The sequence below is a fragment of the Cheilinus undulatus genome, linkage group 20 (genome assembly GCF_018320785.1).
Source record: "Cheilinus undulatus linkage group 20, ASM1832078v1, whole genome shotgun sequence".
Taxonomy (NCBI): Eukaryota; Metazoa; Chordata; class Actinopteri; order Labriformes; family Labridae; genus Cheilinus; species Cheilinus undulatus.
Window position 1 is genome coordinate 15672002 of NC_054884.1, and position 24520 is coordinate 15696521.

The 24520-nt window shown below is 38.1% G+C and overlaps 1 protein-coding gene and 1 long non-coding RNA gene across 4 annotated transcripts in view; both read right to left on the reverse strand.

The window, feature by feature from the left end:
* The window catches only part of LOC121528671 (epidermal growth factor receptor kinase substrate 8-like protein 1), a 30353-nt gene that overhangs the window by 1109 nt on the left and 4724 nt on the right, over positions 1-24520 (reverse strand). Inside the window, exons 1-18 of one of the 3 annotated variants that reach the window (XM_041816210.1) lie at positions 17989-18094; positions 15550-15649; positions 15103-15261; positions 14863-15012; positions 14664-14746; positions 11742-11854; positions 11414-11469; positions 11204-11333; positions 11028-11116; positions 10870-10944; positions 6424-6572; positions 5757-5901; positions 4354-4388; positions 4165-4267; positions 3524-3649; positions 3250-3418; positions 2464-2629; positions 2108-2240 (exon numbers count right to left, since the gene is read on the reverse strand). In XM_041816210.1, the coding sequence (XP_041672144.1) occupies positions 2108-2240; positions 2464-2629; positions 3250-3418; positions 3524-3649; positions 4165-4267; positions 4354-4388; positions 5757-5901; positions 6424-6572; positions 10870-10944; positions 11028-11116; positions 11204-11333; positions 11414-11469; positions 11742-11854; positions 14664-14746; positions 14863-15012; positions 15103-15261; positions 15550-15579 (1911 nt within the window). In that variant the 5' untranslated portion in view covers positions 15580-15649; positions 17989-18094. Of the gene's footprint in view, positions 1-2107; positions 2241-2463; positions 2630-3249; positions 3419-3523; positions 3650-4164; positions 4268-4353; positions 4389-5756; positions 5902-6423; positions 6573-10869; positions 10945-11027; positions 11117-11203; positions 11334-11413; positions 11470-11741; positions 11855-14663; positions 14747-14862; positions 15013-15102; positions 15262-15549; positions 15650-17988; positions 18095-24520 lie in introns of those variants that run through there. The other 2 variants (XM_041816209.1, XM_041816208.1) reach the window with 2 other exon arrangements.
* On the reverse strand, positions 20565-23427 carry LOC121528674. Its single transcript, XR_005993491.1, has 2 exons — positions 23170-23427; positions 20565-20961 (listed from the first exon to the last, which is right to left on the reverse strand). It is a non-coding gene; the product is annotated as an uncharacterized LOC121528674 (long non-coding RNA).

Genomic DNA, 24520 nt, shown 5'->3' on the forward strand with positions numbered 1-24520 from the left:
TAGTTCCTAAACTTTTCTGTTTAGGAGCTACAGGAACTTTTTATGCCCCCATTCATTAGTATGCACACATGAATGTCAAACACAGTCATGCTGTTTGCTAACAAATTCCTATATTACTTTTTGTTACTCTCAAATGTCTACAAAAAGTACAGAATAGCAAAGGCAAATAGATCTTCCAGGTTGAGATAGTCACTTGTAGGTCATTTTTAATGTACAGCTTTGACCTTCTAAGCTGGCCTATCACAGCAAAATTGCTAATGTTAAATCAACTCTCATAGAATTCATTTTAATTTTATTTTCTAAGTTTATATAATTCTTGTGGATTTCGTGTTAAATGTTCTCTTTGGAAAGTGTAAATTCTTGGACTCTCTCATAGTGTTAATGCTTAACAGTGGTGTTTTTACACATCAAAGTTTAGTTCTTAACAATACTGGGTTATTTTCTTTCTCTTTGGGTGTAAATTTCAAGTATCCACAATTTGGATTGATAACACAGCAATGCATTTTCAATACATAGAAAAAGATTGCTACACATTAATAAACACTTGTGGTTTAGTCGTGTTTTCTGGCAAGGACTGAGCAAAGAGGCAAATGCAGGTCTTATAAACACCCTTCATGAGCATCAGCAAGCCACCTTCCCCTTGCCACAGGTGGAAAGTGACTAGGCTGGCCACACACTACATTTGAAGTGCAGTTTGAGGCACTCCTGACCACTGTTTCCTGAGAGGAGGCTCATTGCAAACAATTGTTTGACTGAATAATCCTAAAGTGTGTGGTGTCAACACAATTATTTTACTGCTCCACACCGCGTTGTCATATCCCTGACCTGAGATCATAATATCATAAATGTCTGCTATTCACGCAATCTAGGTAATTTTACCTCCAGTGGAATAACCACGACAACCAATGACAGCGAGCAGACAAAAACATAACTTTAATTACACCCAGGATTTCATCCTGATTCTTTCCCTGTTTTATGTTTTTTTCCTGCAACTGTAACACATGCCAGGACAGCCTTTGAAGGAACAGCAAGCTAAAGATATTAAAGGTACAGTGTGTAATATTTAGCCTAGTAGCATTTAGCAAAACAAGCTTGGTTAAAATGAAACATAACATTTATAAGTAGATTGATCTAAATTAGTGTTGACATCTGATAACACATTTTTTAAATTTATGCTTTTAATTAACTCAGAATAAGCCTTTTATTCATACATAGGGAGGGTCCTCTCCAAGGACGCTGCCATCTTGGATTTTTGCATTTTGCCTGTTTCTATGGCACCATAGAAGGAACCAAATAACAGTTAAGCATGTATTGATTTTTAAACTTCACTGGTTCCCACAGTTATCACCAGAGAAATGATCATCACACTCCAGAATTGACTGTTAGATGTTGATAGTCCCAGTTTTACACACTGCACCTTTAAGTCATACATTTTTATTCCTATTTTAAGGTCATGTTTGATGCCGTGAAATCCTGTGTGTGGGGAATCTTTACTGTGGGGTGGTTGGCAGGTGTGTGGTCTCCAGTGGTCTGATGCTCTTGCTGAGTCGTCCAGCGTGTGCGTTCAGAGGGTTATAAGATGTACAATCACTGGAAATTGTCCCTATGTCTGTGGCGTTTTGAATATCTTTAAGAAATCGTAAATTCTGTAGTATGTTCTCCAGCCTAACTCGGTGGATAACTTCACTCATGGTGTGTCCCTGAAGTGAACATTGTCCAACAAGTAGCATCTAAGCACATATAAATACATTTAAAAACATCTAAACACTCTACCCAAGGGCATGTTGGGAAAACAATGTCCCTAGATTTGTAAGGGCAGTGTGCAGCTCCTAGATTAATGGACTCTTTACAGAGTTAAAATTAAACTTTGTGGAGTTAAAATCTACTCTGAACTGTTTAACAGATTTCAACACACCAGTTTTTGCTCTGTAGTGTTGAACGGGTGAACTGTCATTTTCAAGTCTTCAGTTTAGTACTTGTGATGTCTGGTGTAGATTCATTGGTAGCCCTGTCTACTTTGTAGCAGTGCTAAACATCATGCACTGGCTTTGATTAAGGTTTTTATTCAGGTCCATATTTAAAAAAGACATTTTTGTCCAAAACTCACCTCCAGCAGTGCTTTCTGCACAGTGAGCTGACTATAGACTCTGGCGCCCTCATCTGGAATCACGGCTCGTAGTTCTTCCTTGTTCAGGGAGAAGAGCTGAGCCCCTGTCAGCACTCCTAAACATGTCACTGTCCTGAAGGATGAAGAACACAAATACCTCCTCAGTCACAATCTAGAGAAACAAACACCTGCAGTCTCTCCATCCAGATACAGAATAACAATCAGGAAGTCCTCATATTTCCCTTTAGCTATGAGTGTTAATGAGGTGAGGTCATTAAAACAGAAATAGCGTTGTACTGGCAGCTGTCCCACTATGCAAACAGGTGTGCAGACAGCAGCTGTGTGACGCCACTCACGGTTCACTGAAGCCTTTCCCTCGCAGCCACTCGGCTACCTCGTCTGGAGGAGAGTGGTAGTTCAGGGGCACCGTGGTCTCTGAGGAACGGGGGATGTTCAGAGGTTTGTTTAGGTTGGCCTTTCCGTTGGTCAGCCGCGCAAGCAGCTCATCATTCACCATCATGACTGAGAGAGAACATAAGAATAGACATGTTTAAGTCTTTGGAAGAAAAAATCAAACAAGCTGAACCAGAACTGTAGAAGCCCTAAGCAGACATGCATACAGTACATTTTATTTTACGCCATATAACAAGTAAATATATGGTTGTTTTCTTGAAATTGCAAATTATTTGAGTCATGTTGGAATAGAAAAGGGCCTTCTCAAAACTGTTGCCACAAAGGTGGAAGCATAGCATTGTACAAAATATCTTGGTAGGCTGAAGCATTAAGATTGGATTTAACTGGAGACACAAGGCCAACTTCTGCACCATAACAGTTGTTGCTCTGTAACTTTAACTGGTCTTCCGCCTCGTGACTGAGTTGCTGTTGTTCCTGAAAGCTTCCACTTTGAAATAATATCAGCAGGATTATAATTTCACAAACTTTCTTATTGCAAAGATGGCATCCTACCATGCACTATATTTTCAGAACATACTGTGTTTTACAGCACTCTCTTATTTGTCTTTGTGCTCTAACTTTGACCCACATAAACTCATAAATTAAACCAGGGTCATTTTAGTTCCATCTATTGAGCAGCACTAATGCTCAGCAGCCACACCTCCTTCACAAACAAACACCTCTTATACCTTTGTTTTCTGAGTCTTCTACAGCCTGTGGGTGCAGGTTGTATGGCGGGAGGCTGCGTGGGCGCCCGGGGGAGTGGGTGGGTGCCTGGTGGGTTGGTGCCTGATGTAGAGCAGGAGGGCTGGGTGGGACTGGGGTCATACTCTTTGTGAGAGGAGGTGGAGCTGGAGCCTGCAGGAATGTGGAACAGAGAGGAAATGAGGCTGGAATTCGCTCAGGTATGTGCAGGTGAGAGCATAGCTCTGAGGTTTGTGTAGTTCATATTGTGTGTCTTACACTGGGGGGTTTGTTGACAGCGGGGCTGTCTATGTGAGCCATGGACTCCAGGATGTTGAAGGGGACAAATCCGATCTGGCCGTAGTTATTACGAACCTTCCACCAACGTTTGGATGATTCGATTACCTGATGAGCGGAAGAGATTTTTATGCTGTTTTATCAACAATTTATTGATGTAAAAATAGAGTTTTCAGCATTTCAACATTATTCAAAAGATATCAAATTTCCAGCATGAATGCTTTTCAACAAGCTTCTTCATGGGATCCTGAATGCACCACAGTTACTGTGACTTTAAAGCTCCTGTGAGGATTTTCTATCTGGTTGTTAAACAGACTGAAATTAATCCTGAAGTCACCCTCAGAGCTACAAAAGATAATGGGACCATCAGGAGCATGAGCATAATTCAATTAAGTTATTCTGTTATGTCTGTAAACTCTATTGTGGGGTGGGTGACAGATGGCTGGAGATGATAAAGATAAAGAAAAAGACTTTGTTTGCATTTTCATAGCAAAGATTCAGAGTAAATCTTTCATTTGGCTATCAAAATAAAGCAGGATGAAACACAGCTGATATGTGCAAACCAAGACCAGTAACCAAAAGTTCCTCCTGGGAGCTTTAAATGATTGACTCTGCTTCTTTACCTCGAGTGTCTCCCCGTGCTGCACCGACAGCTCGCTGCTGTTCCTGGCGATGAAGTCGTAGGTGCAGCTGTAGAGTCTCTCTGGGTCTGTTGTGGATCCATCTCTGAAAGAAAGAGAGACAGACTATGTTCAAATACAGCCTCCATAAACTGTGGCAGCAGAGGGATTTTATTGTGAAAGGTCACCTACGTTTCATCACCGATGTGGACGTCTGGAACTGACTGCTGCAAGGGGAACAGGGACAAAAGTTCATGAATAAAGAGCATGTAAAGAGTTAATGAGATCAGTTAATTACAATTAAAAAAACACAGTCAAGACAGACTTCTCTTTGAGAAAATGAGCCAGTAAGATTTTAAAATGCATGTGAACTCTTTGGAAAACACATTTGAGTCTAAGTTGTTGTCAAAAAGTCTGATCAAGCTCAATATGAGTCACATTCACCACAAAAGTCCAGATAAACATTTAAGTCAAGATACAAAAACAGTAAGGTCTGAAATGCTTGAAATAAATAAATATAAAAATTTCCAATTCTTTTTAGATGTGTTGAAATAAGATGCACAAACTACTATAGATAAAGACACTAGGAAAATTAAGAAGAAAAATTTCTCACACATTTCCATTTTTTGCAAAAAATTCAGTTTTTTTTTTTTGCTTGTAATATTCAGAAATAAGATGTTAATCTTATGTCAAATTAATGTGTCTTTTAATACATTTAAGGATATATTTGCAATGTGAATGAGACAAATACATGGATTATGCAGTTACGGACCCACAATCTGTTGGGGCCCAAATAATCAGACCCTGACAAAAATCTCACAAAACAAAAAAGGCAAAAGGTAATCCCCGCCAAAAATGTTCAAATTGGAATTAATTCCAAAAAATACGAAAACTTTTAGTGAAAAAATATAAAAAAGAAGAACAAAAAACATAACAGAAAAGGCGTAGCATAAAGCTACTGGAATCTAAAGTTCTGGTCCAAACTGGGCAACTTTTCTTGAGGATATTTCACCTCTCCTCCTAAAGGCCCTTTTCAACCGAGTTTGGACCAAGCCTTTGATAATGATGATCTGAACAAATGAGAACCTACATTGATTTGACTTTGTGCATTTTGAGCCACTGTTGTGGTTCGAAGGTCAAATATGCAGAGGTACAATTTCTACATTCATTAAACAAGACTTTGTTAAAACATACTATATGTATGACTAACTGCAACTATTTGGGATGTCTGTTGAAATGCCGGACAGGGAAAAAGAGTAGCTGCACCTACTCCCCCGAACAAGGCGCGTTAGAGAGCATGGCGTCAGTGGACATCCATCCATTATGCTCCATGAACCACCTTTACTGTAGATGTCACTACTCCTCCACTGACGCAATTCTGTACAGCTCTGAAAGTTTAGTCAGTCAGCCAGGCAGGCAGGCAGTCACATACAAACCCATGTGTAGGGCTCACCCTAGCAAAAATGACTACTGCTATGATCTATATATACTTTTAGTTGAGACCTTACACACGCTAATTCACATGTTCCCAGTGTCTGACTCACACATATGTGCACATGTCTGACCCATATCACTCACACACAGGTATTCCATACCTCTTGTTTTACTCGGAGGTCTTCATGTTTGTGCTGTGACTCAACCGGATCCTCCCAAACCTGCCCGTCTGCTCTCACTGCTTCTGGCTTCCAACCGTCCAAGAAAACTGGGGTGTAGGGAGCGATGGGGCCTCTGAGCTGAGAACTGAGAGAGGACAAAAGTGTCATTATGCAAACTTAACAATGTGACCTTAAGTTTCATAATAGTTTCAAAAGTTTCAGTTGGTTTGGGATATTTATAACAAGGATTTTATGGACATTTAAAGGTTATGGTGTCTTTTCCTGCTAAAAAAAAAAAAATCTTCAACAGATACGTGTTCACCAGATTTTTGTTGATGGATGAGAGGATACAAAATTTACCACCCTGTCTGTTGATATTTTACAGCTGTTTTTACTTCTCTCTTTTTTAGATAGGACAGCTAAAGAGAGATGGGTAATGTAGGGAATGAAATACACCAAATAGCCACAGTTTGGAGTTAAAACAGCAACCAGAGCATCCAGGACTGAAGCTTTGTACTGTATAAAAGGCACCTGCTTAACTAATTAAGCTAAACAAAACGCCCACTACTGAACTTTCTTACACCGTACATGTTAGGTTGTATGATCTCAAGAGAAATATTGTGATTATTTAGAAATGCTTTGCTTTCTTAGCGATAGCTTTACTGACCGTGGGAGAGTCCAATTAGGACCCAAAGATGACCACAGCTGCCTCTCCCCCTCGTTCAGGGTGTCTTGAAGCAAGGAAACAGCAGAGTTGGTCATAGCGGGGCTGGACACTGAAGCTCCCAAACCTGGTCCTCCTGTAGTTTTCACCATCTGTATGCACCACAGTAAGACAGAAAACTGTTAATACAAACAGCATACATAAAAAGAGCTTACGATCTCGCCACCAAATGTAAAGTTAATAATGCTCTTCATGCTCATACAAATGGCCAACATTTTTGGGATGCATTTACACAAACAAACACATAAAGAAGTTGCACACACAACCCCAGAAATATGAGGCTGTTTCCATTCAGGTGTGCCAGTGTACACAAATCAAACACACCCTTTAGTTCTTTTATGGAGGACTGATTCATACCTAACATGACACACCTGACATTCCTGTGATGCTCTCCTTGAAATCAGTTTCACATATTTGAATTATAGTGCTTTCTGCTTATTGTGGTGTTGAGAGTAAAGAGGCTGTTAGAATTATAAAAGGCATATCAACAAGGCCGGGGAAATTTTATTTTAAAGAGACTAAGAATTTCTTCGATGTTTTTCAAAAAAAGACCACAGTTATTACTGATGCCTCTTTATCAGCTTTAAAAGGAATAAAACCATCAGCACAAAGTTGATTGATTCAGAAAGATCACTTTTAAAAGCCTAAAACCACTACTGGGGGGTAGGTGTCAGATTAAGGAAAATCAGGAAAATCATGGTATGTTTATGTTAATCTTAACAATACGGATGGGCACATTCAATTAAACCATTTGAAAAGTAATACCTAACTTCAGCCAAGCATGATGTGCACATACGTCAGGATACCAGAGAAAAAAGTAGAAGGAGCTGAAATAACTTTAAGGGAAAATTATTTTATGAATTGCAAAAAGATGCAAAAAGTTAAGAAATTGGCAGAAATTGGTCATTAAGTGGCAAAATTGGCTGGAAAAATGGTAAAGAGTGATTACAGAGAGGAAAAATTGATTAAAAGTGGCCAAAAAATGGATAACAGCTGCAGAAATGGGCTAAGAAAGGCAAAAAGTATTAGAAATTGGCAAAGAAATTGTGAACTGGTGAAAAAGTGGAATTGTTGGGCTACATGTGGCAAAAAATGGCAAAAGGGGCAAAAATGGTTTAAAGACAAAAAATGCCATAAAAATTGCAAAAATGAAAAAGTGGCATAAATGGGTTAAATTGGCAAAAACAAGCAGAACTGGGAAAAAAATTGGTTAAAAGGGACAAAAATTGACTAACAGCCAGAAAAAAATTGGGCTAAGAGAAACAAAAAGGGGCAAACATAGGAGGGAGAAAATGGTGAAAAGTGTTATAAAGTGCCAAAAACAGTGACAAAAATATGCAAAAGCTGCAAAAATTGGTGGCAAAAAGTTGGCCACATTGGGTTGCAGAGGAAATTGATGTATGATCAATAACTCACAACTGGGGAGGACCCATTTCCTGTTTTTTATGGGCCCAGCCAATTCTGTGCTCAGGCCTGCTTGTGACCCTAAAATGAAACCGTTAATAAAACATTACTTGCAAAGTCCTCAAAGACTAGAGAACAAAATCTGCACAAAAAGAAATTAACTCAAAGGAGCTTTAACCTAGAAATCTGTAACTAATTTTTTTTTTACAGGAATTGGATCAAAAAGCTAGCAAACACCTGTTCATATACAAGCAGCAACACAGTTTTAATCCCAATCATATAGTCCGCCTCAAATCCAACCTAAATGCTTCCAAAGTCAGCATGAAAAAAAACACTCTATGAAACTCATTTCAGCCATAAGAGTTTTCAAAGAATGGCTGCATGTGTTAAGGTGTTTAGAGTTTCTATTAGGGGACCTACCTGCCTTCTGTCAACACTGATTGAACTTGTAGTTTCTGGCAACATGACTCAACTATGCTGACGCCTTTCCTTTATTATTACATGACACATACTTAGAGCCTTTTTCACACTTTTGTCCAATAACATCTCAGGGACAAAGATGTATCCTCCATTTGAACTATTACCTTAAAGCAAACAATCAAAATAACATTCGTTATGTAACATAAGCTCCTATAAGGATTTCTCAACTGGTTATGAAACATGATGAAATTAATATTGACACGTCTTTATGAGCTGAAGAAACAAACCAAACCATCAGCATAAAGACTGATGACTTTTATAGAGTTATTATTTATGCCTGAATTCCCTTCCACAGGGTAGGTGTCAGAAGAGTCTTATCAACAACAATAGGATTTTAAACATTTTCCAAAGAGATAATTCTCATTACAGGATATATTTTACATAAAAAGACAGAGATTTTTGTGGATTTTTTTTTGTTAACTTAGCAAAAAGATAAGAGGTATCACTTTGTCAACAAAGGGCACAAGAGCTTTAGATACCTTAATCATTTGTAAATGTTTTCTACTGATTTATCCATAAAATCTGTGAATATTTTAACTGACTTATTTTGTAATCTGTAGTATGTGGTAATTAGAGAACTGTTAATATACTGTTAGTTTACTGTATTACAGTACACTTTAATGCAGCGCAGATCTCTTAATCACTGTCTCAAATCAAGCACTGCTGTGTTGCACTAACAGGAAGTGACAACAGTTTAAGTGTGTCTATTTTCTTCTTCTACTTCTTTTTTAACAAGTTATAAACAGACATTAGGCAGTTATAATCAAAATTACACAGTTATTTTACTTACTATAAGATACATGTTACTTCTATTTAATTATAAAGTTATTCTCTGAAAGGAAATTAACTTATTTTGCCTTCAATTCCTTTGTCTTGATGGAAATCTGCTGCCGTTACCAATAACACATTAGCTAGCTAGCAAATGCTAACATAAGTGTGCTAGCAAGCTAACGTTACAATACCGCTGTTACCAATATAGCATTCGTTGAGGGTGCGAAGTGTCCATCGTTTCACATTCAGTTTAATTTATTTATTTTGACGTTTTGAGTGTGCGAGAAGTTTACTGCACTTGTAGGTGATGTAGCAGATGTGGCACTGTTTGCTTGCTATCATGCTAGCTAACTTTATCATAAGCTAGCTAGCTAACATGTAAGCACAGCGGCAGATTTCTATCAAGAAAATGGAATTGAAAGAAAAATAAGTTCATTTTCTTTGAGGGGATAATTTAAACTTAAAACACAAATTACGTGAATTTAACAGTGAGCGAAAATAGCCTTCAAATACAAATTATAATTGCTTAACAACTGTTCAAAACTTGCTAATAAGAAAAAGTAGAAGAAGAAAACAGACACTTAAACCGTTATCACTTCCTGTGAGTGCAAAAACGGCAGTGCATGCTTTAAAACAATACTAACCCAGGGTGATTAAGTGTCATGTACTGTGTTTAAGTACACCGTAACAAAGTACACTAACTGAAGTTTGCTAGCATTAGCAGTAGTCTATTCAGTGCTTCTGTTCCTAGGGAATTATTGTTTTATGCTCCATATAATTATTCAGATATCTACAGACATTTAAGCTTTTTAAACTTTCCATTTACAAAATATGCACTACACAGATTACTGTGAGGGAATTTGTGGCAGACTAGTGCTAGCATCCAATGAGTAACATGCCTCTTTACTCATTTAGGTGGGGGCAAGGCCTGATAAAACAGTGTGCAGAAGGTCAAATTTCAAAGGTCCAATTCCAGTTCTGTACAGCATTTAAGTGTACTGTAATAAAGTGTACTAACAGAAGTATGCAATTTGAGACAGACTGACTTATTTCTGCTAACATTAGCATTAGCCCATTTCAGTCCTGTTGCAGGGAGCTCTTGTTCCTAAGGGGAAATGTTGTTTTATGCTTTATTAAATTAATTACAGGTATCTTATTCTGACATTTTAAGCTTCCAAAACTTTCAGTGTACAAAATGTGCACTACACAGATTACTGTGAGGAGTTTGTGTCAGGCTAGCTCTAGCATCCAGTGAGTAACATGCCCCTTTCTAAACTTCAGGTGGGGCCAAGGCCATATGGAGCAGAGTGTAGGACATAAGATGCAGGAGGTCTAAAGCAGGGGTGTCCAAACTATGGCCTGGGGGCCAAATGTGGCCAGCGGTTCATTTTTTTATTGGCCCAAAGCATATTCTAAAAATAATGTGAAATATGGCCCACATTAGGATATGCAGCTTGTGGCAATTGAGGCAACACTGTAAATGTTTAACATGCTCAACCAAAATAATAAGGATATCTTGATTTATAACACCCTTATTAACAGCAGAAAAGCCGTACCAATATAATTCCAGAGGCAGAGCTTGGTTTTACTAACTTTACTATCTTAAAATGGAAGTGGCCCCGCCATTTTTATATAGTTCTGTATGTGGCTCTCAGTGGAAAACGTTTGGACACCCCTGGTCTAAAGTTACAACAGCTGATGTCCCCACAAGCCCTAGGAATGATGCTCACTCACCATATCCAAAGGTTTGAACACATGGTGAACAAGCTCCTCTGATGAAGGATTTGAGATGGTTGATTTCAGACGGGCCTGTAAAACAATACAGAGAGGAATTAATTTCATAGCATAGTTGGTGAAGGAAAAGAATGCATGTCAAATGAGGGAGTACAGACCAGCAGGCTGAAGCAGTATTTGAACTTCTGGAAGATATCGATGAACTCCTCCTCAGGTGGGGGGCGAGCCTTTGCAGTGAGTAAATCCTCTGTTGATCAGAAGTGGGGACACATCATGAATTATAATCAAAAACAATTTTGATATTTCAACTCATACACATCATCTCTCTTCCTACCTTCAGCTGTTTGCTTTTTGCTTTTCTTCTTCTTCTTCTTCCTCTGGTTCAGCACCGTCGCAGCTTCTGCAGTCTGCTGCAGCTTCCCCATAAAGTTTTCGATGTCATCGAAACAGTGGTTGAGGATCCCCTGGGGGGAGAAAAGGAGTTTCTTAACACTGTTTGGATATTAAAGACGGCTGAAGATGGTGATGAGGATAGTCCACATACCACTTCTCTTTCTGCTCTCAGGAAGGAGATGTCAGGCCCTCCATTCATGCCGTTTGCTGTCATAGCAGAGAGGAAAAGTTTCGGTTCATCCATTTTCATTCATGGCTTTGCAAGATTTGGAATCCCAACCCCCTTTAACCCTGAAACCCGCCCACATCCCCCCTTAAACACACAAACACACAAAGAAATCTCTGTTCCCCCTTAAACCTATCACCTGAAACGCCTCTCACATCTCTCTTTCCTGTTTTTCTTACCTTCCCATCACAAAACACAATAAAAATAAAGCCATTCACTGATATTCACACATGAATAAAGTGCTTTTTCTCACCTCTGAGTCCAGGGTAAGGTGGAGGGTTGGCTGGAGGGGGATTTGGAGCATGTGCAATTGGGGGGCTTGGGATTTCGTAGGGGTCGAGCATGTCTCCACCACTCTGAGGAAGCCTAAAGGATGAGAGGACACCGTCAAACCCTGCCCTTGTAGTAATTTCCCACAGGTTGTGTTCTTGTTAAGTGCTCACTCAGCAGGTAACACCCTTTAAGACACACTCATAACAGCATTTGATCGCCCATCTTCACCCCTGTTTGTGAATCCAGCCACAAAACACAATAGATATGTCTCTGAAATCCAATCCTTCAGCCCTTATTCCACCATAAAAGTACTGTAAACAGTGTCACAGTGCTTAGTCATGGATATAACCTACACAGCACACAACACTTGAATCAAAATTCTCCTTTCAAAGTAATCAGACAAGCCAAAAACAAACTAAAAGTTACCTCAAGATAAAATATTAATGTTTGCTTTCTCTTTCATGATACATGTAACTCCATCAGAATGCTGACTCAAACTTTCCTTTGTTTTTTTTTTCTCTATTTACCACCTAAAACCCCAAAACAAAGCCACCAATCTATCTTACCGCAGGTTTCTGTCCTTCACAAATCCTTCTGAGACAATTCTTTCCTCAAGGTAAATAAGCCCCATCAAGGCCCGAGCCTGCAACCTGTAGCCTTCATCCCTCCTCTGGTGTCTCTACTTTCTGTCACAATGGCCTTGCTATCTCCGTCACACCTTGTTAAGTTATGTAGGAACCGGTAAAACGGGTCTTTCCCTGGCTCAGCTGTTTACACTGTCCTCCCTGTCTCTCCCTCTCTCTCTCGCTCAGACAGGTGCATGGTGATGGGCTGCTTTGATTCAGCAGAAATGAAATCATAAAGGGAGGGAAAATGGGAAAGCAAACCATTTTAGTGGATAGGGTTGAGTTATTATGTAATATCAGGGCTTGTCTTTTGTTTGGGATCCATATTTTGTACAGCTTGTCGACCCATTAAGTTCTTTTCATACAACAGAATAGGAAACATACTCATGAACAAAAGGAAATCTATACTTTCTTCTATTGATATCATGTTAAAAAAGTATATTACATGAGATAAAAACAGTACAAGGCTAAAGCTCCTGTGAGAAAATTTGGCATTGTGTCATTTTTAGCACCCCCTCTGGACAAACCATCTCAAAAGAGTTCAGCAAATGTAAATAACTGGCTTTAATTTTTAAACTAATTTCCAACTGGGTGCAGGCCTAGCACAGAAGTGTCCAAACAATGGCCCGGGGGCTGTTTGTAGCCCAGAGTACATTTTTGATTGGCTCACAGAAGGTTCTAAAAATAAACTAAAATATGGCCCACGTTTGAACATAAATCTTGTTTTTGGTTAATTTGTAAACAAACATTTTGACAAGAAGAATTTATTGATTTTTTTTTATTAAATTGAGACAACTTTAAATGGTTAAACATATTGGTAACCAAATAATAATATCTTATGGCTTATGGTGGCATATAGCAGTATTAAAGGCGTTCCAGAGAAGAGACAGTGGTGGCCAGGGCCAACCAGGGCCCCAAAATCCCTAAAATGATTGCCTATTTGCCTTGTCAGGCATGTGGCTAATCACTTAGCATGTCTTAACCTACATCAGATTTGTTTTACTAAATTTAATGTCCTCCATGTGAGGAATATGGAGGTGTCCCCACCATTCTTATATTTTTCTGTATGTGGCCACGGTGGAAAAAGTGTGGACACCCCTGGCCCAGCGGTTAGGTTGTGCTCTTTGCACACGGGTAGCCTGGACCCTCTTTCCTGCACACTCCTGGCCCTGTCTCGGGCTCTTTCCACTAGCCTTGTCTATAAAAAAGGCATGGAACCCCCCAAAAACAAAATTTCAATGTGGTTCTCAAAGCAGTTATCATAACCTGTAACTTTCAATGAATTTGGTTTCCATAAACATCATTTTTGTTACCTGCAAAAATGCGTACAGAGTTTACCCACAGACATTTTATTCATCTGAGAAAGTAGAAGAAAACAAATCCTGCCCTTTAGAGGTGAAATGGACCAGGACATAGTAAGAGCACACTGCCTCCTGTTGAATAACTGGCCAAAATGCCCGTCTCTACCCTTGTGAAATGCTGCCTGGCATTACAGGAAGGTACAAACATAGCAGTGCCACTAGAGTGAAGATGGTGAAATCATGTTTTCATAAATTCTATTATTAGTAAATTTTCAAAACAGACAGATAATTTTGAATTCTAAAATCTATCTGGCCATGCCCAGATGTCATGTTATATTATAAACATGTTCAGTAGTCCTGACCATTACACTAACAAGGACTGTAATAACATTGTATTCAAATTCATGTAAGTTCTTCCACACTGGATTCATCAAACCATGTCTTTATAGTCCTTGATTTGTGCACTGGGGCACAGCCATGTTGGAAAACGGCCTTCTCCAAACTGTTGCCACAAAGTTGGAAGCATAGCATTGTCCAAAATGTCTTGGTAAGCTGATGCGTTAAGATTGGCCTTCACTGGAGATAAGAGGCCTAGCCCAAAACTGCCCAATACCATTATCTGTCCACCAAACTTCACAGTTGGCCCAATGCAGCCAGACTGATAACGCTCTCCTGGCATCCGCCAAACCCAGAAAATGTCTCTCCAGCTGTTATCAATTTACTCATCAAATAATTCAATAATCAAAAATGACCATTTACACTGTATTCATTTTGATGCTTTTGGTCTTTTTTGCTTTTGCAGTTCATATTGCAGCCTTACTTAAGACTTCAGTCCTTTCCTTAACCAGCCCAAAAATCCCCATAAAGTGCTTTAAAAAAGGAGAAACTAACATTAAATCAATGCTGTTAAAGGTCTATTTCACAACTATTTTTGATTATTTCTTTTGGAGCTTCTAAAAAAGCCATTCACTCTACCTGAGAGCATCAGGAACTTTCTTACTCCTGTTTTTTGAGGAATCTGAAACTGCATGTTCAATGTCTTCACAGATCTGCTCTGCCTGCAAGAAAAAACAGAAGAATCTTGAAGTGACATCTCTTGTAAAACCTGAACCTGGCTGACAATTTCAGACTGAGTCAGGCTAGAAGCTGCTCTGCTGTTTTGGCTTTTACTCACCTTTACAGTCTCACAGTTAAAGAAATGAATGTCCGGCTTCTCCTGATCTGAACTCTGGCAGACTAAGAGGAGGAGGGATGGGAAGTGTTTCACTGTGTTTATGGCGTCACAGCGGAAAATAGATCTGAAAGCGTACTTTTCCAGCTCGTCCTGCACAAGAAAATGAGCAAAAGGTTACTTATGTGGAATAATGTATAAATGTGATCTTTCACGACTGGCCGATGATGAATCTGTTCTAACCTGGCTCTGTATGTCTCTGAGATGAATGGCTTCTGCTCCGATATCTAGAAACATCTGTTGACTCCACAGTTTGTTGCTCTGAGCCAGGAAGGAGAGACGTGCCTGCGCCTCCTCCACACTCTGCACATCCCCGTCCTGGAGCGAGAACGTCAGCAGGTGCTACAAGAAAGGAGGGGAAATGCATCTTTAAATCACCATCATTACTCATTCTTTTGTTTGAATCTTTGGGAAAAACCCTTTGAGGTAGAATAATCATTTACAATAGTGACAACCGTACTAAAACAATGAAGCGAACTCAAAGGCCATTTAAATAGATTAATCAGAGGCCAGAAATGTACCAGAAAATTTATTAGTAAGCAAGAATGAACAATGAAAAAGGAATGAAACAATCAATAAGGCAATAATAACATTACAATGACTTTAACATGAAGACATTTTATTACTTACATTTACAAGATAACGTGAGAAGTTTGTCATCCTGACTTTGTTCAGAAGATACTTAAAGCTCCTGTGAGGAACTCCTAGCTTGCGTTGATTCTGGCGCCCCCTGTGGACAAAACAGGAACAAATTAATACCTGGAAGCAGGCCTGACAACAGGATTGGCTTGGCCCTTTAAAACTCTGTGGATGGTCCCTCCCCTGTTGTGATTTATTGACGTTATCAATGGATGCATGTTGGATTAGTCACATTGGCACTAGTGTACTGACTAACAGTAAACCCATATTGGAGCTGACACATTTATCAAGCTAGTATTGGGTTCTTATTTTCAAATTACTCAATCGTGCCACTTTTGAACCCTTTTTCCAGTGGTTTTCAAATGGTGTAGACAGGCACATCGGTGTGTCTTTAGGCAAGATTAAGTGTGCTGTGGAAAATTGGAAATACACGTGCCAATAAAACTACATAACAATGCAACTAAAGATTAGGAATGCACCATACAAAATGCACAATATCAGTATCAGCAGATACTAGCTTAAAAAGTTAACTATTAGTAAAAGCAGATATACAAATGTCTGATGATATTTATAACTGATATATGGCTTTATATACTGGCCAGTATCATCTGCAAATGTCAGCCTGAGTTAGCTGTCAAAATTAGCCTGTATCAGCTGTAAATAATAGCCTATGGGAAATGCAAGTATTGGCCTAAATTGGCTGTATGTATAGACCCATACTGACTGTGAATGTTGGCCTAAATCAAATGTAAATCTAGGCCTGTATCTGCAGTTAATGTCAGCCTGCATCACATCTAAATATCACCATATATCTGCAGTGAATATCAGCCTATGCTGGCTGTAAATACCAGCCATATCGGCTGTATATACGGCCTTTATCAACCATAAGTATAGGCCGTATCAGCTCTAAACATAAGCCTATATCTGCTGTAAATACTGACCTATATCAGTTTTGATTATTTGCCTATATTGGGTTTAAATATCGGCTCACATTTGCTGTACATTTTGACCTGTATCTTCTGTGAATATTGTTCATATGCCCAGACAAGTTTGCAGAGTTTTAGTCAGGACCAACAGATCCGCTGAAGTCATTGTTTTTGTTCAACATCATTCCTTCAACTTCAAGTGTGCTATAAGGAATGAAGTTTTACAACTTAATTTTATTTTTTAATATTTGCACAGAAGTGTTTGCAGATCTCCTTCTGTGCATGTGTCTGTTTAAGTCACAATTGCTATTCAAAACTTAAAAAGGCTGCATGCCAGCCAGCATTACACCGGTCACCTACCCTCACTGCACAGATTAAAGCTGTAGAAAAAACATATAGAAGTGATCAGACTCGTCCTTGATGGTCTTGTTTGCATTCCTAGGTTATAATGAAGCATCAACATTAACTCTAATCTGTTTGAATACTTGCCAAAAAAAAGCCCTCATAGGAGCTTTAATCTTGATCAGCTTTCTATGAATCTACAGCTGGACAGACAGGATCAGAAAATATTCAAGGTGGAGCAACATTGATTTCATTCACTCTCAGACATCCTGTGGTTTCAGAGAGTTTTTTTAAAGGAAGCAGCTGTTTATTCTTAGCTCATCTACTCCTAAACCAACAAGTTTGAGCCAGTACCTGCTTAAGCAACACCCTTGTCCATTTTCTGTTTTCTACGTCAGCCTCTGTCTGCTTCACTAACCTGGGATTACGCAGCCAGCTGACAAACCAGTCCGACCACAATACAGTGCATGTATCTGTGCTGCTCAGTCTCTGACAATACTGGGAGCACTGGTATCAACCACCCGTTTAAGTCACACTTTCTGTAGCCTGGTTTCATTAGATACCTGATAAAAAAACCTTTTTCCATTCTTTTAACTCAGCAGCTGAGGCCAAATTCACTGGGTTTAGTGTCATACTAATGCAGGATAGTCTACTTGATCACAAAGTATAATCTAAGACTGTTCTGTGTCCAAAATTAGCAATTAGCATAGCAATTTGAGCAAAGAAATCTAATGTTAAAAGGGCAGGAATACATTTGTGTAGCTGCACATTCTTGTCTTGTTTTCCATCACTTTAGTTTCATTTGCTATTTCAAATAAACACAATATCAGTAGTCCAGGGTTAGGCTTCTAAATTCTGCATCAACATGACACAGTTTAGGAGGGAAAAGTCATGTTTTGGTAGTAATTTTTGCAAAAATGTCTTGAAAGTAGGACCAATTTAAGTAAATCTACATCAGAAGTCTAGAATCAAAACAAACAGAGAAAAAAATGCTGAATGATGAAGTGACTAGAACAATGGCTATACATCACTTATCATCTGTCCAAGAACATGTGGCATCTCACACAGTGTCTTTCAGCTCTCTTATGTCAACACTGTTATTAGAAATCAAAAAAATGTTTCCAGTTCTGATTCCTTAAAAGCAAACATTAGATCAACTTACCTTGGACAGATGTATCCAACACTGAATTCCCTGATGTTAACAGCTGTATGTGTGTGTTCACTGACAGTGAAACTTGTCCTGTGTGTACCTGCAGGTATCTCACTCCTCACTCTCCCCTCACTGGTATTGAAAGCTTTCAGCAGAAGGTGTGTCACTTTGTTCAGTCCCGCCCAGACAGAAGACCCACCTTAGAGATACAAATATTTACCCATTCTCTCACCTGTTCACCCAAATACTCACAACTGTGCACATTTCTCATATGGACACGTGGGGGCAATAACACAGGGGCAGTGACAGTGACAGGGGGCCAAAGGTAAAGACAAATATGTCAACAAATCATTTATATATTTTTCTTAGTAATAAGGACAGAGAACTTCAGGGTGTACACAAATCTGAAATATGATTATTCAACAGTACTCTTCACCACTTCTGAATATTGTAACATGTCTCTAGCCCATGTGTAACTTACAACAAAGAATAAATAACTTTTTTTGGGCTAAATCTGCTCTCCAATCACAAATCACACATTTTTATAAATTGCATGTAACTTTACCACACAGTAATCAACCCAATCATAGTTTAATTATTTCTGAAGGGATCTAAGGAACAATAATTTGCTTAACAGAAAGACATTTTGGAGTTTTTTTGGATGATCAAAAAATGTTTTGATGCTTTTTTTTCCACTCATGGCTACTTATTTGTAGTTTTAAACAGATAAAATCAAAGGTATCTATCCCCCTTAATTTTGGCAGCCCTTATTAAATCTAGTCTTAGTCCCTAGATTTTCCATATTTTAGTTAAAGTCTCATTTGAGTCATTTTTAACCTTTATAGTTTCAGTTGACTAAAAATCCAAAATGTTTAGTCCATTTTTAGTCATTAAAAAAAATCATACATTTCAGTCTTTAATTTCTGTCGAGGCATTTATTTTCTTTGCAATAATTTAATCAGACAAGTTGTAAAATTATTATAATTGTAAAACACTCAATATCAGTACTTGTGATTGATCTAAAAACACTGATGAAAGTATAGAGGTACCTTTTATACTCAGCAGAAAAATATCTCTATTTATTTTCCATGCATTCCTCCACACGCGCTCACATATCGTCATGTAGTCATAACTGTCACCATAAAAGCTTTGATTTTAGGACCTTACCTTGGAGCCAGGGATGCTTTACAAATAGACAGGCACCAGCTAACAGGTGTAGGTGCTGCTAGGTGCTGACAAACTAGTTTAGAAACTTTAAGTTGGGCGTCATCTGCGGATTTAGGAGAGACTGAAGGCTGTTTTGAACAAGTGGTGCACTCATCATGTCACAAGGCAGAAGTATGGTTTTATTGTATTCACGTATGCTTTTATTCTTTGTTTTCTATACAGATCTTTATTTTATTGTTGTTGTGGTTTAATCTGGATTGTTTTAATTGTCTTGATTTTATTGCATGTTTTTAGAGCCATACTGCCTGGTCTTAAACCTGGAGTCTGTTATTTTATTTATGTCAGTTAAGTGACGGTTGATGCTGGTCTACAGGCTCCTTAGGCTAGCAGCGCTGTACTCCCTGCTCAGAAAATATAACTGTCTCAGGTTGCTATAGTTACTCCTAACGGAGTAACAGCTGCTGTGCATTAATTTGGAACGGTGTAATGATTTTTTTGACCGGAGGTACTTCTGAAGTTCGAACGGTGTCCATATATCAGAAGTTAATGGACAAAATGGAATTTCCAGAGCCAATCAGAATCGAATATTCACCAAGACCATGGTATAAACAAAAATAAGAGACTGATTAGAAGTAACCCATGAGACTGTGGAAAACTATTAAAGCAATCAAGATACTAAAGGTTTTTTTCAAGAAGATCCCTGACATATCTCACGTTAAGACTGAACAAATTCATATTGACCTTTCCCTTTCAAATAGCATGTTTTATCAAGAATGAAGACAAATTTTACATCAGTGGATTCAGCTAGCACATAATATGAGACTTTTTTTTTTTTAAGATTTATTTTTGGGCCTTTATTAGATAGAGGAGGACAGTGGATAGAATTGGAAACAGGGTCAAGAGTGGGGGAGAGACATGCGGTAAAGGGCCTCAGGCCGGATTTGAACCTGGGCCGCCCACATACATGGGGAGTGCCTTTAACCACTAGGCCACCTGCTCCCTGTATATATGAGACTATTTTAGATGAATTTGAAAATATTGAGCGAATACCTTTTTCCTGGTTGTTTATGCACAGTTATGGGGAAGTTTAAGGAGAGTTTGTTAATGTCAGAAAGCAATATGTCTCTACTCTGGCCCTGCCCAATAAAGCTTCGCCGAGGGTTCGAAAAACTTTCTAGAGGTCTATGTCCATCATGCAGTCACATATAGTTCTAAATTTAGTTGCATGTTTATTCCAACTTTATTCCAACAGCTAGAGTGTGTAAATAGAATAGATTCTAACTTTGCTTTACATGGAATTTAACTTAATATTTATCAACAAAGACTATTTCAATGCCTTAAAAAAGCAAATACAAACAGGGAAATGAAAGAAAACAAGAAAAAAGAACAAAATAAGCAAGCATCGATCAATCAAACAGATATATCTTTGCACAGCTCCCTTTAATAACAAATATTATCCCAAGAAACATTACAGACAGAGCAGAAGTCTTTGTTATAATAGTGACGAAGATCCAACATCAATCCTCAGTGAACTCAACACTGAACATTTAACAGAAGAGGTGGAAACAAAAATTAAATACAGGAATAAAAGCAGAATTTAAATCATTGAGATGCTTCTTCTTAGCTGGAAAGATGAAATGACAAACATCTTATTCTGGATTTCCACTGCTCATGGCAACACACTTTTGAATTTTTTTGGTTCCTCCTGTTCCTCTTTAATGTGTGCTGGTTCTGGTGACTCCTCCTGGTTCCGACTGGAGCTCCTCTTCTACCGCCTATGGAGAAACTCTTCTTTTGTCACAATCAGCTGCTGGACATCTGTGGAGAAAAATCAACACGCAGCTTTCTAAATATAGTAACTATAAGGTAAATCAGCCATAGCTCTATGTTCTGCATAGTAGGGATGTGTACACAGGGATGTACATTTTGTAAGTGAGTGGATGTTTGGAAGTCATGTCAAAGTCATAACTTTTCTTTCCTTGTGTTTTAGAAATTAGAACAGGGGCTTAGATGTGAGGAATATCAAACTCTCCTAGCAGAGTCATTTCTGAGTTCCTTCAAAACTCACAGACATTTCCTTGATATTTCATTGATGATGTAGCTGGTTTTAGAGACAGGGATTCCACCACACAGAAATAAGATCTTCTCATCAAAAATATGCATATTACAGTAATAACTTAATAAGAAACACATTTAGAGCCATGAAGAACATCTTTATCACAAAAAGCTCCTTCTTTATTACAAGACAAAGATGCCATCTGTTAAGGTTTCAAACTTTCCATTTTTCATCATTACATATTTCATTAATATGGGCTGGACACTGTACATGGCTCTGAATAGACCTATGATGGGGCATCAGTGAGATCACTGACCTCAGTCACATTCACATCACATGACTGATGCACCAACAGCCTTAACCTCCTCAGACTTGAGCCTTTGTTTGAAGTGCATTCTAGATTTCTTGCTCTTGTTTGGGATCAGTAAAACCTGATAAGTAAAAAACTTAAGCCTTGTCTTTGAACAGGAAGTTGTTTTTACCAAAAATGATGTCTGCATATGATGACAACGGGCCTATCTTACTGTACAATGCACAAAATATGGATTTCTTTATTCTTTTTGTTTACATTTTCATTCATTTTCGTGTGTTTTGACCAGCTGGTAGTCAGTAAGAAATACTGTCAGTCATGAAGAGACATAGTCTAGTCCCTTTTCTTTTAATGGACCACAAGAACTTGTTAATGCCAGGTATAAACACAATTTCTACTAAAAGTTAAAGAGGTCTTGGAAAATTATCTTTAAAAAATAATTAGAGATTCCCAAAACATTAAAAATCCCATAAATTCCTTTATACTTCTTTAAACATGTTTTTTGTGAAAGTCAAATAATCTCTTTTTAAGTAGGCAACCATAGCCAGGATGTTAGACAACTTGACTAGTGCTCTATAACAGTACAGACTTTATCTAATCACAGAGTATCACATAAAATCAGAGAGGGGTCTGGTGTCCTCACCCAGGAAATGTAGAACATCCAACACAGAATACCCTGAATTATGGAGAATATTTATGCAACAATTTGTGGCAGCAGATAATTAGAATTGTAAGATTGGATAAGAACATGTCTTAGTTAAAGTGCCTTTGAAAATGTAAGATCTCTCACTGGTAAAAACTCAGACTTTTTGTGGCCTTACATATCAGATGTGCAATTTAAGACTTTTCCAGGATCTACAGAAACCCTGAGGGTAGAGCACTCAAAATGTGGGGTAGGAGTTAAAGTTGGAAATGGGACTGAGCCGAAGTTTCCTCCTTCTATCCAGAATTTGCAGCTGCACTGCAATTGAATCAAAATATGTACCTGTTAACTTAACATATGGTCAAAACCTAATATTTTCTTTCTAATTAAGGAAAAATCATATTATACTTTACAACCCCCTCAGAAAAAATACCTACTAAGTACTCAGTACTTGTAGTAAACTTTAATAAATGACTTGAGCAGATTTATAGAGCACTAAATTTATTCCTACTTAAGGCATTTTTTGTAACTCCTCTTTTACCTAAGAACAATTTTCTTGTCCATTTTCCACCCTTGCAACCAAACCCAGTATGCCCAACTCTTGACGTTTTTCACTATTTACTAGATGTTGTGAAGACTCATTTTAAACCACTTTTAACGTCTTTTCAACGGTTTTAACGGTTAGCATATTCTACCTTCTTTAAACATCTAATGTCAGCGCACCAAATACAATTTAACTGGCACTTTAAACACGTCTACACCCCTTCATCTCTTTCAGTGATCACCATCATAAATGTTTTCACTCAACATCACATTTATCAAATGGTTGGTGTTTCTGTTTAAGGAGTGACTGAGTTAACTGGTGACTTTCTGATCAACGACTTCTTGACTGTCATGGTTACAACTGGCGTTAGTAAAGTTGCTAGCCAACACCAGTTAGCATAACAGAGTCACTCTCATACCACACAACAGATACAGCTGATTAATAATATTTAATCAATAATAAAGAGAACAAACCTGCTCTGTGTAACTGGACTTCGGGGTTAAAAACAGCGTCCAGTAGTTTTTGTTGTCGCTGGTTCTCCACTTTCAAACGAGAATTTTCCTCCTCATACTCTGCTAGCATTCTTTCAAACGGCTCCAAAATCTCTTCGGCAAGTACAGTTAGTCTGAATTTGACCAAGCTCCTCACTGTTTGGATTCCCGACATCTTCACAACTTCTCTCAGCAGATTTCCCTCCAAGATCCGTTATCCGTTAGAGCTTTTAGGCCTACCTGCCCTGGCTCACATTGGCTTGGTTACGAGTGACGTCATCATATTTTTTACCCGTGAAAACAAAGAACAGCTAAATCACAAACAGGAGCTCACACTCTGAGAGATGAACTCACATGTAGTGATTTTGGAACCGAAGATGTTTGCTGACCAAATAATAAATTTATCAATAGATCAATTCACTTTTGTGCCATTTTATTATTTTATGATTATTAGTATCATCACAATCATTGTTATATTTTATTGTATTTCTTATTCTATTCACAAATTCAATTTTCAATTTAGGGTTATTGTGATATTATTTATCTCTGGTTTTGAACATCTACTCTTTGTATGTCTAGCTCTATAGTTTTTTTTAATTATTATTATTTGGGATCTTTTTTGTAAGTACTTTATAATTTTTCACTTTGTACAAAGAAAAAAACAAAGAAAACCAACAAGGGTCTCAGACATTACAGGTACACCTCAAAAAATTAGAATATCATAAAAAAAAAAGTTCAATGTTTTTTGTCACTTATTTTAGAAAGTAAAACCCTTATTTTACATAGACTCATTACACAGAGTGAAATATTTCAAGCCTTTATTTCTTGAAATGTTGATAATTATGGCTTACAGATAATAAACCCAAAATTCAGTGTCTTAGAAAATTAGAATATTGTGAAAAAGTTGAATATTGGAAAGTCATGGTGTCACACCCTAATCAGCTAATTAACTCAAAACACCTGCAGAGGTTTCCTGAGCCTTTTAATCAGGGGCCATCAAGTATCTTTGCACAGGGGCCAGATTTAGTCTGGACAGAAACTCTGGGGGCCGAGCTTTCAAATACACAAAAATTAAATAAATATTTTGGTCTGGTTTACATATTTGTATTTTCTTTCAAAATGCAGGACATTTTTAGTCATTAACTGTGAGATCTATCCCTGTTATCTATAATGCAGCAGGCCACAAGGAGACAGGCCTGACAACAGAGTTGGCTGAGCCCCAGAAAATCCCAGAGAAGGAGCTTTCCACAATCGTGAATTAGCACCAGTATTTAACTCATTTTAACACCTTTTTGCCTCTTTAACCCAATTTTTTTTTGCCATTCTTTAACCC